At 39.5% G+C, this 14,931-nt stretch overlaps 1 protein-coding gene across 1 annotated transcript in view; it reads right to left on the bottom strand.

The window, feature by feature from the left end:
• The window catches only part of LOC126248814 (3-hydroxyisobutyrate dehydrogenase, mitochondrial), an 83,886-nt gene that overhangs the window by 44,379 nt on the left and 24,576 nt on the right, over nt 1-14,931 (bottom strand). The window contains exon 4 of the mRNA XM_049950226.1: nt 27-148. Coding sequence (XP_049806183.1) covers nt 27-148 — 122 coding nt within the window. The remainder of the gene's footprint in view (nt 1-26; nt 149-14,931) is intronic.

Raw genomic sequence — 14,931 nt, 5'->3', positions numbered from 1 at the left:
TATACATGACACACAAAGCTGCTTACCTCCAGATACTGGGGCATCAAACTGCAAACAGCCTCTTTTTGTAGCTTCCTCAGACAGTTCTACAGATAAATCTCTGTCAATGGTGCTGCAGTCTATCAGAAATGTGTCTCTGCTGACAGATCTGAATAAGATGTTAAAATATACAAGCATTAGTAAGAAGCTAATGATCAACATGAACTGAAGAAAATGTGTCTTCCATTGCTAGCCTAAGCTTTTGCAGTCCTTTGTTCAATCCTACATGACTGCTGTTTCCCTTCATCCTATTGCCCAGTAGGTTATTTTATTCATGCCCATGGATCAATGAGACCAAGTTATGGAACAAGACAATACAGATACAGGCCACAGAATGTTGATTAGGAGATAAAAGCAACTGATTTGCAATACTGTATACATATGATTGCTACAGTATAGTGAAAGGCTCTAAATTACTGTGAAGAACTCTCATGCAGAATAAAACAACTGTGCTACAAGGAAGTCTTTCAACTACGATTTACAATTCTGAACCTTATAAATTTTTAACTTTTGATGATAACCTATTGGAACAAAAATTACAGAATACTGTGATAGTTCTTGTAGACTAATTAGAAACATTTTATCCATATGCCACTGTTTTCTTCATCTGATTTCTCATCAAGCAACAGCTGCAATTCCTTTTGAAATCTATATTAACAACCAAAGATCTCACGAGGGAATCTATAACAAACTGAAATGGCAGAATTACAATCCAATGACACTTTAACAGCAATTTCCAGAATGTGCACAGACTGATGCAACAGATTGTTCTGATGTTTCTTATGTGTGCAATAAATATCTTTTTTTTTATGCAGGAGTTGTACCAGTATATGATACAATAGACCAAAAATATACAAAGGAAACGAGCTTTCATATTTGACTGTTAGTAAGAGTAGATGAAACTGTGATGGAGAAAACATTTCAAATAGAGCCCTCCATCTACCTTCAGTTCCATAAATTTGGAATATTTAAATTAACTTATTATTTTACAATCTTCATATACTTAAGTTGTTAGGGTCTTTCACCTCAACATCACAATTTCTGTTGTGCAGTGCCATCTTGTGAGTTGTTCCTTCATCATAACTTTACAAACATACTTCAATAGTGCCCCAAATGCAAAAAAAGCATTAGTGGTACTATAGCTCTGCAGCGACTCAGGACCATATTTAAAAAAGCCTAGTGACAAAATCTAAAACAAACTTGTAAACTGACATGTTGTAGTGGAACAACTCTCTACCCAAATACACCATAACAGTTTAGTGATCACTGTTGCGTAAGGGGCTCTGAGGCAGGCTGATCTGAGACAGTCACAGCCTTTTCTTTCTGAAATTGAATCTTCAAATGAGAGCTTCTCTCTCTGATATCTCCTCTGTACCACCCATTGTCATCTTCTGACATCCTCATAATCTCCATAACTTCCTTTCAAAACATACAGCATTCCCATACCATTATCTCTATCCCAAGGTCCCTTGCTGTAAAACTCACCCTATGTACTCACCATCCATTACTTGTTCCATCTCCATCACTGATAGGCCTTACAATATCACCAATAGATCAGCTTACAAAACCTTGCACACTGTTTATATTTGACCCATGTCCACTGCCCAATTCTGTAGTATCCAAGTCATTTTTTTAAAATTTTATAATTTTTTTTTAAAAACCAAAGCAGAAATTTTGTTAATTTGTTTTTTGATGTGGTGACATTTTAAAACAATCTTATTATAATCAAAAATGTTTTCATAAATCAATTGTGTTAAGGATAAATATTTACTCTTTTTAATATAACTGATCTGTAACATCTCTGTTCATCATTCCATATCTGACAAATGCACAGTTTTGTACATTGTTGTGTTTTGTAACTAGAAGTCAGTTGCAAGACAGAATTGTGAAATGATTTTGATGAAGTTTAGTTGCAAGTATTGTTGAAAATTTTAATGAAGACTAAGCTTGTTATCTGATTCTGGAATATCTGACTAACATGATATATGAAAAGGATAGATTGCTATTCAGCATAATGATGACACATTGAGTTGCAGACAGCTATAATGAAAAGACTGTTACAAACTGAGCTTTCGGCCAAATCCTTCTTCAGTAAAGAAAGGGGAACACACACATATTCACACAAGCAGGCACACACCACACTGACCCTCCCCCAACCTGTACCCTGCTATCCCTCCCCCTTTCCTGCCCCACTCAGGATCGGTGCTTTTATTCAGTGCAATAGTTGCAGTCTGGCCCGAGCAGCTGGAGATAGTAATCATGTGTGCATGAGGTGTGCCTGCTTGTGCAAATATGGTCTGTTTTCGTATCTTTTCTGAAGAACAGGTTCACCAGAGGCTCAGTGTGGAACATGGCCAAAAGCTCAGTGTGTAACAGTCTTTTCGTTGTGCCTGTCTGCAACTCAACTTGCTGTCTTTACAGTGACTGGCAACTTATCCTTCTCATAATTGTTGATATTCCAACCTGGACTTTTCCATTGTTTAATGTGATAAATGAAAATATAACACTGAACTCAAAAAACCTGAGGAAGCTGTTTAACAATAGGCTATAACAATTGAATGACTGCAACAACATTAATCAGATAAGTATTAAAAAAGATTATAATGTGCTGAACACTTGCATTACTGGAATATAACACACTTCAAACTATTAATATTTCATGCTTATGAAAGAATTAATAAGTTACACTTACTAACATATTCTTGCATAATCAAACCCTCGTGGACATAACCCCCATTAACATACAACCCCCCCTCCCAACTCTCTTTTTCTTGCCCCTTCTCTCTCTTTCTTTCTTTGTTCCCCATCCCTTACCCCATACCTGCCAAAAAAAGCTCTTTCTCCTTCTAATTCTACATCCATCATTACTTATTCTGTCGTCACATCTGTTCTGAAATGCACTACTCCCTCCCTCCCTCCCTCCCCCCTCTCTCTCTCTCTCTCTCTCTCTCTCTCTCTCTCTCTCTCTCTCTCTCTCTCTCTGACACCTTTCAATCATACGCATCCTATCCCTCTTTCCTCCCCATCTCCAATGTATAGTTCTAAAAGATAGGACAGTTTCTTAAGGTTTCATATCTGTCTATCAGCAGTACTGACTTTTGCCTCCTGAAGGTTAAGTACAGGCACGCTAGTCTGTCACATAATTTAATAGTATTTTTACTTTCCTAAAGAAATGCCATTAGTCTTTATTGAAGTGACATTTCAATTAAAAATGTTAAGGAAATGAGCACTGATTACCACTGTTCTATGATTAGACTGAAACACTTGCCTGTGAAGTCTCACATCAAAGAAGAACAGAAAAATTATTGTTAAAGTTGTTATTTAATAAGCTTTCATGCATTATTTCATTTATTATCAGCATGACATTAAATTATGTGATTAGGTCCAAATAACTCTTGTATTATTATTATTCTTTACTTTCTCAGACGTTAAGTCTGGTTAAAAATGGAAAGTGACGCGGACCTTGATCAGGCGTCACTTCCTTTTAACTGTATGGTATGTGTTATATTGCATTTAGGAACTTTCGGGTAATTGAACATGTATCAATAATTACTGATTTCTGTAGTTGTATATATACGTTTGGATGTAGCTCTATTGCATTGATGTACTGGTGGATATTGTGTGGTATGACTCCTGTGGTTGATAGTATAATTGGTATGATGTCAACTTTATCCTGATGCCACATGTCTTTGACTTCCTCAGCCAGTTGGATGTATTTTTCTATTTTTTCTCCTGTTTTCTTTTGTATATTTGTTGTATTGGGTATGGATATTTCGATTAGTTGTGTTAATTTCTTCTTTTTATTGGTGAGTATGATGTCAGGTTTGTTATGTGGCGTTGTTTATCTGTTATAATGGTTCTGTTCCAGTATAATTTGTATTCATCATTCTCCAGTACATTTTGTGGTGCATACTTGTATGTAGGAACGTGTTGTTTTATAAGTTTATGTTGTAAGGCAAGCTGTTGATGTATTATTTTTGCGACATTGTCATGTCTTCTGGGGTATTCTGTATTTGCTAGTATTGTACATCCGCTTGTGATGTGATCTACTGTTTCTATTTGTTGTTTACAAAGTCTGCATTTATCTGTTGTGGTATTGGGATCTTTAATAATATGCTTGCTGTAATACCTGGTGTTTATTGTTTGATCCTGTATTGCAATCATGAATCCTTCTGTCTCACTGTATATATTGCCTTTTCTTAGCCATGTGTTGGATGCGTCTTGATCGATGTGTGGCTGTGTTAGATGATACGGGTGCTTGCCATGAAGTGTTTTCTTTTTCCAATTTACTTTCTTCGTATCTGTTGATGTTATGTGATCTAAAGGGTTGTAGAAGTGGTTTTGAAATTGCAGTGGTGTAGCCGATGTATTTATATGAGTAATTGCTTTGTGTATTTTGCTAGTTCCTGCGCGTTCTAGAAAGAATTTTCTTAAATTGTCTACCTGTCCATAATGTAGGTTTTTTATGTCGATGAATCCCCTTCCTCCTTCCTTTCTGCTTAATGTGAATCTTTCTGTTGCTGAATGTATGTGATGTATTCTACACTCCTGGAAATGGAAAAAAGAACACATTGACACCGGTGTGTCAGACCCACCATACTTGCTCCGGACACTGCGAGAGGGCTGTACAAGCAATGATCACACGCACGGCACAGCGGACACACCAGGAACCGCGGTGTTGACCGTCGAATGGCGCTAGCTGCGCAGCATTTGTGCACCGCCGCCGTCAGTGTCAGCCAGTTTGCCGTGGCATATGGAGCTCCATCGCAGGCTTTAACACTGGTAGCATGCCGCGACAGTGTGGACGTGAACCGTATGTGCAGTTGACGGACTTTGAGCGAGGGCGTATAGTGGGCATGCGGGAGGCCGGGTGGACGTACCGCCGAATTGCTCAACACGTGGGGCGTGAGGTCTCCACAGTACATCGATGTTGTCGCCAGTGGTCGGCGGAAGGTGCACGTGCCCGTCGACCTGGGACCGGACCGCAGCGACGCACGGATGCACGCCAAGACCGTAGGATCCTACGCAGTGCCGTAGGGGACCGCACCGCCACTTCCCAGCAAATTAGGGACACTGTTGCTCCTGGGGTATCGGCGAGGACCATTCGCAACCGTCTCCATGAAGCTGGGCTACGGTCCCGCACACCGTTAGGCCGTCTTCCGCTCACGCCCCAACATCGTGCAGCCCGCCTCCAGTGGTGTCGCGACAGGCGTGAATGGAGGGACGAATGGAGACGTGTCGTCTTCAGCGATGAGAGTCGCTTCTGCCTTGGTGCCAATGATGGTCGTATGCGTGTTTGGCGCCGTGCAGGTGAGCGCCACAATCAGGACTGCATACGACCGAGGCACACAGGGCCAACACCCGGCATCATGGTGTGGGGAGCGATCTCCTACACTGGCCGTACACCACTGGTGATCGTCGAGGGGACACTGAATAGTGCACGGTACATCCAAACCGTCATCGAACCCATCGTTCTACCATTCCTAGACCGGCAAGGGAACTTGCTGTTCCAACAGGACAATGCACGTCCGCATGTATCCCGTGCCACCCAACGTGCTCTAGAAGGTGTAAGTCAACTACCCTGGCCAGCAAGATCTCCGGATCTGTCCCCCATTGAGCATGTTTGGGACTGGATGAAGCGTCGTCTCACGCGGTGTGCACGTCCAGCACGAACGCTGGTCCAACTGAGGCGCCAGGTGGAAATGGCATGGGAAGCCGTTCCACAGGACTACATCCAGCATCTCTACGATCGTCTCCATGGGAGAATAGCAGCCTGCATTGCTGCGAAAGATGGATATACACTGTACTAGTGCCGACATTGTGCATGCTCTGTTGCCTGTGTCTATGTGCCTGTGGTTCTGTCAGTGTGATCATGTGATGTATCTGACCCCAGGAATGTGTCAATAAAGTTTCCCCTTCCTGGGACAATGAATTCACGGTGTTCTTATTTCAATTTCCAGGAGTGTATATTTGTGGCATTGTGAACGTGTAAGTGTATTTAGTGCTTCTAGGTCTGTGTTACTCCATTTCACTACTCCAAATGAGTAGGTCAATATTGGTATAGCATAAGTATTTATAGCTTTTGTCTTGTTTCTTGCTGTCAATTCTGTTTTCAGTATTTTTGTTAGTCTTTGTCTATATTTTTCTTTTAGTTCTTCCCTAATATTTGTATTATCTATTCCTATTTTTTGTCTGTATCCTAGGTATTTATAGGCATCTGTCTTTTCCATCGCTTCTATGCAGTCGCTGTGGTTATCAAGTATGTAATCTTCTTGTTTAGTGTGTTTTCCCTTGACTATGCTATTTTTCTTACATTTGTCTGTTCCAAAAGCCATATTTATATCATTGCTGAATACTTCTGTTATCTTTAATAATTGTTTGAGTTGTTGTTTGGTTGCTGCCAGTAGTTTTAGATCATCCACGTATAGCAAATGTGTGATTTTGTGTGGGTATGTTCCAGTAATATTATATCCATAATTTGAATTATTTAGCATGTTGGATAGTGGGTTCAGAGCAAGACAGAACCAGAAAGGACTTAATGAGTCTCCTTGGTATATTCCACGCTTAATCTGTATTGGCTGTGATGTGATATTATCTGAATTTGTTTGGATATTAAGTGTGGTTTTCCAGTTTTTCATTACTATGTTTAGATACTGTACCAATTTAGGATCTACTTTGTATATTTCCAATATCTGTAGTAACCATGAGTGGGGTACACTATCAAAAGCTTTTTGGTAATCAATGTATGCGTAGTGTAGAGACCTTTGTTTAGTTTTAGCTTGATATGTCACCTCTGCATCTATTATCAGTTGCTCTTTACATCCTCGCGCTCCTTTGCAACAGCCTTTTTGTTCTTCATTTATAATTTTGTTCTGTGTTGTATGTGTCATTAATTTCTGTGTAATGACTGAAGTTAATATTTTGTAGATTGTTGTTAGGCATGTTATGGGGCGATATTTAGCTGGGTTTGCTGTGTCTGCTTGATCTTTAGGTTTCAGATAAGTTATTCCATGTGTAAGTGTATCAGGGAATATGTATGGGTCTGCAATGTAACTGTTAAATAATTTAGTTAGATGTGAATGTGTTGAGGTGAACTTCTTTAGCCAGAAATTTGCTATTTTATCATTTCCAGGGGCTTTCCAATTGTGCGTAGAATTAATTGCTCGGGTGACTTCATGTTGCAAAATTATCACTTCAGGCATTTGTGGTATCATCTTGTATGTATCTGTTTCTGCTTGTATCCACCGTGCATGCCTGTTATGTTGTACCGGGTTTGACCATATGCTGCTCCAGAAGTGTTCCATGTCTCTTATGTTTGGTGGATTGTCTATTTTTATGTGTGTGTTATCTATTGTTTGGTAAAATTTCTTTTGGTTTGTGTTGAATGTTTGGTTTTGTTTCCTTCTATTTTCACTTTTTTTGTATCTTCTAAGTCGTTTCGCCAAAGCTTGTAATTTTTGCTTCTTTTCATCTAATTGCTCTATTGCTTCTTGTTGTGAGATTTTACCTAACCTTTTTCGTTTTTTGTCTGATATTTCATTTCTTATAAATTGTGTTAGCTGTCTGATGTCTTTTCTCAGTTTTTCTATTCTGATCTGTAGCCTGTGTTGCCATGCTGGTTTTGTGGGTTTCTTCTGTGTGTTGGTTGGTTCTGATCTCTGCCTAGTGTGTATATTTAGTGTAGTGAGTGCTCCTACATAAACCAGTAGTTGTAACTCTTCCATAGTTGTGTATTCATTTATTTTGTTGTGTATGATTGTGTTGATAGTTTTTATTGTTGTTTCGACTTGTGGGCTATTTGTTGGTCTATGCAAGAATGGTCTAATGTCTGTATTTGTGTCTTTGTATTCTATATATGTCAACTGAAATTTTTCTTCTATATCTAACATGTGTGTCACTTCATGTTCTATTTGTGCTTGTGCTGGTGGCTGTCTTAAGATTTCATTTTCCTCTGATTGTTTAATTGATGCATGTTGTTCTTTGTTTGTTTGCTCTGGGATGTTTGAGTCCATTACTGTATTTTCTTCTTCTTCTAATTGCACATTATTTTGTTCCAGTATTTGTTGTACTTGTTGTTTGATGTTTTCTAATTCTGACTGGGGTATCCTGTTATTTTTTATTATTACACGAATCTGATCAGCTAGACGTTGTTCTGTTAAAAATTTTAATTCTGGGTATCTGGTAATAAATGTTGTGTATACTTGTGATCTGTATCCAGTTGTGTTGGTTCCTAGGTTTGTTGCTTGGTAATAACAGAACATGAGGTGTCGATTAACTTCATCTGACCATCTCATCCTCTGTCTTTGTTTTCCTTCTAGGGTGGTTGCAGGAAGCATATCCTGCAAAACACCTCTATTTGGATTTAAATCATTTTCCAGTTGGCTAGCAGTGTCATTACCATTGTGGGCGGGCATAGGGTTCAAGCGCCGTCCCCGACCATGACGGCGCTTGTCCGAGGCTTCTTTAGTTCTGTCCTGAACCAAGTAATCACACTAAAAGGGGGTCAGCCCTATTAGTGGTTTGTTCTTTTCGTCGCCTTTTGACTGGCAGAACATACCGGAGGCCTATTCTTTTCCCGGGCCTCCACGGGGTTTATTATTATTATTATTATTATTATTATTATTATTATTAAGGAGAATGATATGAAGACACAAGTAGTACATTCAAAGCTGAGAATTAAAGGTTTAGCTTTGTATGAATAGTTTCTCAAGCTACATTTGCATGCATCTTAATCTGCAAACTACATGGAATGGAGAACAGACTGTAAGAGGAGTCTGAAACATTTATAGCTGTACACAACAGTTACCATATGGACTGTTTAAAGCAGCTTAAGACAGATTCAACAAATCTGAGAACATCACTTCAAGAAAATTAGCAGAAATATCTACACTAATGCAAGCTTGTTCTTTTTTTTGCTACAGCTGCAAGTTACAATTTCAAGCAAAAGCAAAGGCTGTTTAAAGATCCTTACCACTGAAAATGCTTCTGAAATTTTGCAATATTTCTGTCGAGCAATCTGAAATGAGCATACAAAAATTTTTAGTTATTGGAGCACAACTTATAGATCTTACAGATCAAAATTATTATGTCTCTCTCTTTAGAAAACAAGGTTTCAGAGCTTGCATCTGAGGACCACACTGAAAGTTTCGAGAGATTTTTTTATTTATTTTTTATTGTTTGGTTTGATTGTACATGTCTTGAGTCATTGCATTTGAGATTATTCCCCTTGCATGCCATATTCTTTGGTTGGTTCAGGTCAGGTAACAAGGAAATTCTCTTGAAGACGTAAGTCAGTTACAGTGTTTAGTTGGTACTGGAGAAAAAGTGTCTTTAGATAATGATTTAATAGCGTCTTTGTTGCATCTACCAGCACATTCCGTGCACTTTTGGAACTGGATATGCAAGCATCTCTGAGTCGTTACCCTGAATCCTCAAATCGGGAAGATTTGCAATTTATGCATACTGTATTACCTAAAACATCACCAGAAGGCTGAATTTTCAGAAATCTGCCAATAGATGCTTACTTGCTGTTATTTTTGAAGCTCAAAATCAGTATATGCCAGTTTAATTGGTGACAAGATGTGACTGTAACATCATGAGCACAAGATAAATAAATATTCTATGGATATCCGCCTGGTGCAAACCCTTGTGATTTTATACTTCTTCAGTGGTTTGTGTATCAATTTTGCTGCCTATTTAATCAAATAACTTCTCAATTGGCTTAATGGGACTGAGTGTAACTGTTACAGATCTTTACATATAAAGAAATCCAAGGTGGTAACTAGGAATCAAACTGGGACCTCTGTCTCTGTAATGAGAATCACTAAATCATGGAGGTGATTCTCACAGATCAAACAGCACTCACGTATGTGAATATTCCACAGTGGAAGTTACTGAACAAAACTGGAGAAAGTAAGAAATGCAGCAAATGGACAAAGTAAGACCAAGACCACAGAATATCACGTCACTATATGTCACCTTAAACTTCTCGAAAGAATCCCACAGCAGTGGTCAAAGGTGGCACCTATGAAATCTGCCTCACCACAACAGTGTGCCTGTTCATCCAATGATCATATCAGACCTGCAAAACAAGTTACAACAATCTTCACCATCAGCTAAAACCTACCGTAATGTCCCTTTTATCCTGCTCAGAAATTAAAGAAGAGTCACTGATGAACATAGTTTTAATTTCTTCAAAGAGTCTATGTCCATTACAAAATGTTGTTGTCCAACCTTCCCATTACACTGAGGTGACAAAAGTCACTGGATAACTCATAATATTGTGTTGTACTTCCTTTTGCCAAGCATAGTACAAAAACTCAATGTGTAATGGACTCAACAAGTCATTGTAATTGCCCTGCAGAAATATCAAGCCATGCTACCTCTACAGGTACATGTAATTGCAAAAGTGTTGCTAGTGCAGGATTTTGTGCACGAACTGACCTCTCGATTATGTCTGACAAATGTTCAATGGGATTCATGCCAGGTGACCTGAGTGGCCAAATCATTCTCTCAAATTGTCCAGAATGTTCTTCAAACCAGTTGTGAACAATTTTGGCCTGGTGACATGCCACATTGTCACTGACAAAAAATTCATTGTTGTTTGGGAACAGGAATTCCATGAATGGCTGCAAATGGTCTCCAAGTAGCCAAACATAGCCATTGTCAGTTATGATTGGTTCTGCTGAACCAGGAGACCCAGCCCATTCCTTTTAAAAACATCCCACACTGTTATGGAGCCACAACCTGCTTGCACAGTGCCTTGTTGACAACTGGGTCCATGGCTTCATTGGATCTGTGCCACATCTACCTCTACCATCTGGTCTTACCAACTAAAACTGTAACTCATCTGACAGGTCAAAAATTTCCAGTCATCTAGGGTCCAACTGATATGATATTGAGCCGAGGGAGGCACTGCAGGTGATGTCATGCTTTTAGCAAAGGCATTCATGTCAGCCATCTGCTGCCATAGCCCATTAATGCCAAATTTCACCACACTGCCCTAACGGATACATTCATCGCATGTCCCACATTGATTTCTATGGTTATTTCACGCAGAGTTGTTTATCTGTTAGCACTGACAACTCTACACAAACATCACTGCTCTCAGTCATTAAGTGCAGGCTGTTGGACATTGTGTTGTATGTGGTGAGAGATAATGCCTGAAGTTCAGTATTCTCCTTGGCACACTCTTGACACTGTGGATCTCAGAATATTGAAATCCCTAATTATTTCCAAAATGGTATGTCACATGTGTCTAGATCCAACTACCATTCTGTATTCAAATCTGTTAATTCCCTTTATGTGACCATAACCATGTCAGAAATCTTTTCACATGAATCACCTGAATACAAACGACAGCTCTGCCAATGTAGTGCCCTTTTATACCCAGTACATGCAATACTACTAACATCTGTACATGTGGATATTACTATCTAAAGACTTGTGTCAGTGTAAGTCTTCATTTAGAGTGTTTTGCAAACTCAACTGTGCATCAAACTTTAAAGACGTGTAGTACTCTAATAACATATAACAGTAAGTTTTTGTAATAAAGGAAATTCGTTTACATTTTCTCAAAACTTTCAGCATGGACCTGAGGAATTTTAAGTCAGTAAGAGGCTCTTAATGAAATTTATTAGCAGTAATTTCTTAGAAACAGAGAACTGTTTAAACTCTTTAAACTGAAATATTGTCCACAACTTTTTATTAATATTTAAGTTATTATGATGGCATTAGTTCTTATCATGTGACTGAGGGTAGAACATGGGAAACGGCCACAAGTAATGTTAGATACGGTGCTTCGCACTTTCTTTTGGAAGATGAAAGTTACCTTTCCTACAGTTACCCCCAGGTATATTTCCTCATAGTTTAACCAACAATTCTGTGGACTCTAAACCAGCTGATAACAATTACAGCAACATATTTCCAAAATCCTGAAATAGCTTGCTTCAAGCCAACTTGAGGACCCCAAATAGACTAGTGACACCAAGGTAAAGGCACCATAAATAAAAGTATCTTGTAAGTGCATGCCACCTCCCTTTGCAAATGCATTAAACTTTCCCAAAATTCTCCCAGTTAAAGAACTATTTGATTCATCCAGGCTAGACCTGGTTTCATATGTTCATTCCACTTAATGATACTATTCCTTTATGTTAATGCATATGACGTATGAACAGACAATCTACATCTATCTAAGAATATTACTGAAACATTCAATTGCCCCCCCCCCCCTCCCCCCTCTCCCTCCCAACATTAGGATTTATGATAAAATTGCAATGAGGATTATACAGACAGTTGAGATACAACACACAGAAAATATTTATGAAGTATTATATTTCCAATTTTTTAATACACAATTGCATAAGTATGGATGCGCCTATATGGGTTTTTGTTTCTGTAATATAGGCATGTTTGTGTAACTGTTGTTTGAACCAAACTGTTTTCTGCAAATGTCTTTACAGACATGTGAAGCTTCAATTTAAGAAACAATTAAAAGCCACATGGACAGACAGCTGCTCTTTACAGTGGATGCATCAGAATAGTTTCTCTCTGGTGATCTATTCACAATTTGCGGAAAAGTATGTACTGCAATACATAAAATATCCATAACAGCTGAGCCATAGCAGACTGACGCCAGCTTGGGGTATGCTCATTAGATCGTTGCGATCGATTCTGGTGGGTATATGAGATCTTTGCATATCGTACGGCTTTCTTCTGGGTTGGCAGGCTTCAAGAGTTGTCCATTAGCTTTCAAAGAGGAAAACATAGAGAGACATGGGACATCTCCAGAAAAAGGAGTCTCGACTGCGACCGGGTGTGCCCTATCAGCGTGATATACCATGCAATTGTATTGGTCGGCAAGTCTGTGTTTTGGGGCAGATGGGAAATCCAAGTTTTGTGATTTCTATAAAGGGAAAGGTCCCTGAAGGAATGTGGTTAAGCTGTTTGAGCCGCTGAGTTGTGATGTGTGCAAACATCAAGTAAGTTGGCTGTTAGTGTATGTGGCTGAGCGAAGCGATGAGAGGTGTTTCACTCCTTAGATGATTGTGGAACTTACAGAGTCATTAATTGAAAAGTATGTGGATGAGCTCCATGTGAGCTGGTTAAATGTTGGCTTTGCAGTGAAGTCTTAGTTATAAGTGTATTAAGTGATTGAAAACTGCACCTAAGTGATATTATTATTATTATTGGTGAACCATCCTTGAGTGGTTTCAATTTAAAGGGTAGTGGTTGCTGTGGACGGAACATTTTGTAGACTGATGCACGTATGTCTGATGCAGGGATGCTGCCCTTTATTTTGGGTGTGTTTCAGAGAATTGCAATTGTCCTGTGTTTGTCAAAAGCTGCTGTAAGCACCAATGTGGGGAGTGAGGTGTAACCCGCAGCCTAGGTCACACTGTGTTTACGTAACCCTGCCACGGCCAGGTTGCTTTGTGCGAAGACCCCATACAAAAGGATTAGTATATCTTTTCCTTCCAAGGTGGGTAAAACGCGTTTTGTAATTTGTGATTTTCTGATGTTTAAACAAATAGACCTGCAACTAAGTGTAATTTGGGTTTGTTTCATGGCAATCTTTCTTGCTTCTGTTACATATCTATGTTCTAGTGAATTGTGGTTAACCACGTGAGATTTAAGTGTTGTTTGGGCTGAGTAGTATTTAAATGCAATTAAGTGGCTGGCCCACTCTGATAGGAAATGTAGTGTTAGTTGTAAGCTTCTGTTAAGTGTGGCGAAGCCACGGCAATACTGTGTTTTCTAGTTGTTTCTGAACTGTTTTACATGCATTTTATGGTTATACTTGTATTGTTTCAATAAGAACTTGTACTAAGTAACTGCTGCTTGTAGTGAAGATTGTGTGGAATGATCTGCGGGAACCTTATGTTAATAAATTAAGTATGTGTACATCAAAGTACGACTACTAACCATGATTCGCCATCCCGTTTCTCGTCCTGATAACAGTTGTGGTATGGATTGTGCAAGGTTGTTAAAGGGGCCACATACCATTTGGCAGCAGAGGACACGGGGGAGGGGAGGGGGGAACTTGTCTTTTGACCCACTCTCCTCTGGTTGGTAGTCGTTCTTTTACTTCTTGTATTCTGCTAATTGCTCTTGTATCATTCAGGAACTCACGCACCACGAGTATTCGAACCTGCCCCGGTCTCACCTATTTACGTAAGGATTAGTTGTTTTACAAACTCCGTATCTGCGGACTACCCCGGTGGATGGAAATGTTGGTGATTTGGTAGCCCGCCTTCGCACAGTGACCAACACTCCTATCTCCCTACCACAGCATCATTACTGAGGTAGGTGATTTGTTGTCTAACATTACAACAGCTTTAGATGATATCGCTCGAACGGTTGAGTTTCTTGCCTCTGACCAACTGAAGCGTAAGCAGATATTTCACATACAGGCCCACTTGACCCATTACTGTAATTGTTTGTTGGATTTACCCTCCCTTGATCTTGACGATCTCCTGCGGCCCCTTCGATGCAAATTATTTGCTATTGCTCAGGGTTTATAGTCTCACACGGTAGCACTTGGGCTAGGGGGAGGAGGATTAAGTACTGATGCCATGCCTGAAAGGGAGGCGGAGGTCACATGAGTGAAGGGTATGGAGCAAACTTTGAGTTGTTTTTCCAAATTACCCAATTCCATTATGAGTCTATTGAAAGACAAATCCAATCTTTATCTTGAAAACTTGGGCCACATTCAATCTTTCCTGTTATTATTAGTCCATCTAAAAACTCATGCTGACGTGTTGCATGTGCCACATCCAGTGGCTAGAGGCGTGATTAATAGTATTATAGTCGAGGAACTGAAACAGCAGGGTACATTAGCACAGCTTCGTCAGCGCATCTTGGGAAGAAGGGTGTCGGCGCGTATGCGTGTTG

The sequence above is a fragment of the Schistocerca nitens genome, chromosome 1, assembly GCF_023898315.1.
Source record: "Schistocerca nitens isolate TAMUIC-IGC-003100 chromosome 1, iqSchNite1.1, whole genome shotgun sequence".
Taxonomy (NCBI): domain Eukaryota; kingdom Metazoa; phylum Arthropoda; class Insecta; order Orthoptera; family Acrididae; genus Schistocerca; species Schistocerca nitens.
This window is presented reverse-complemented; position numbering and strand designations above follow the sequence as displayed.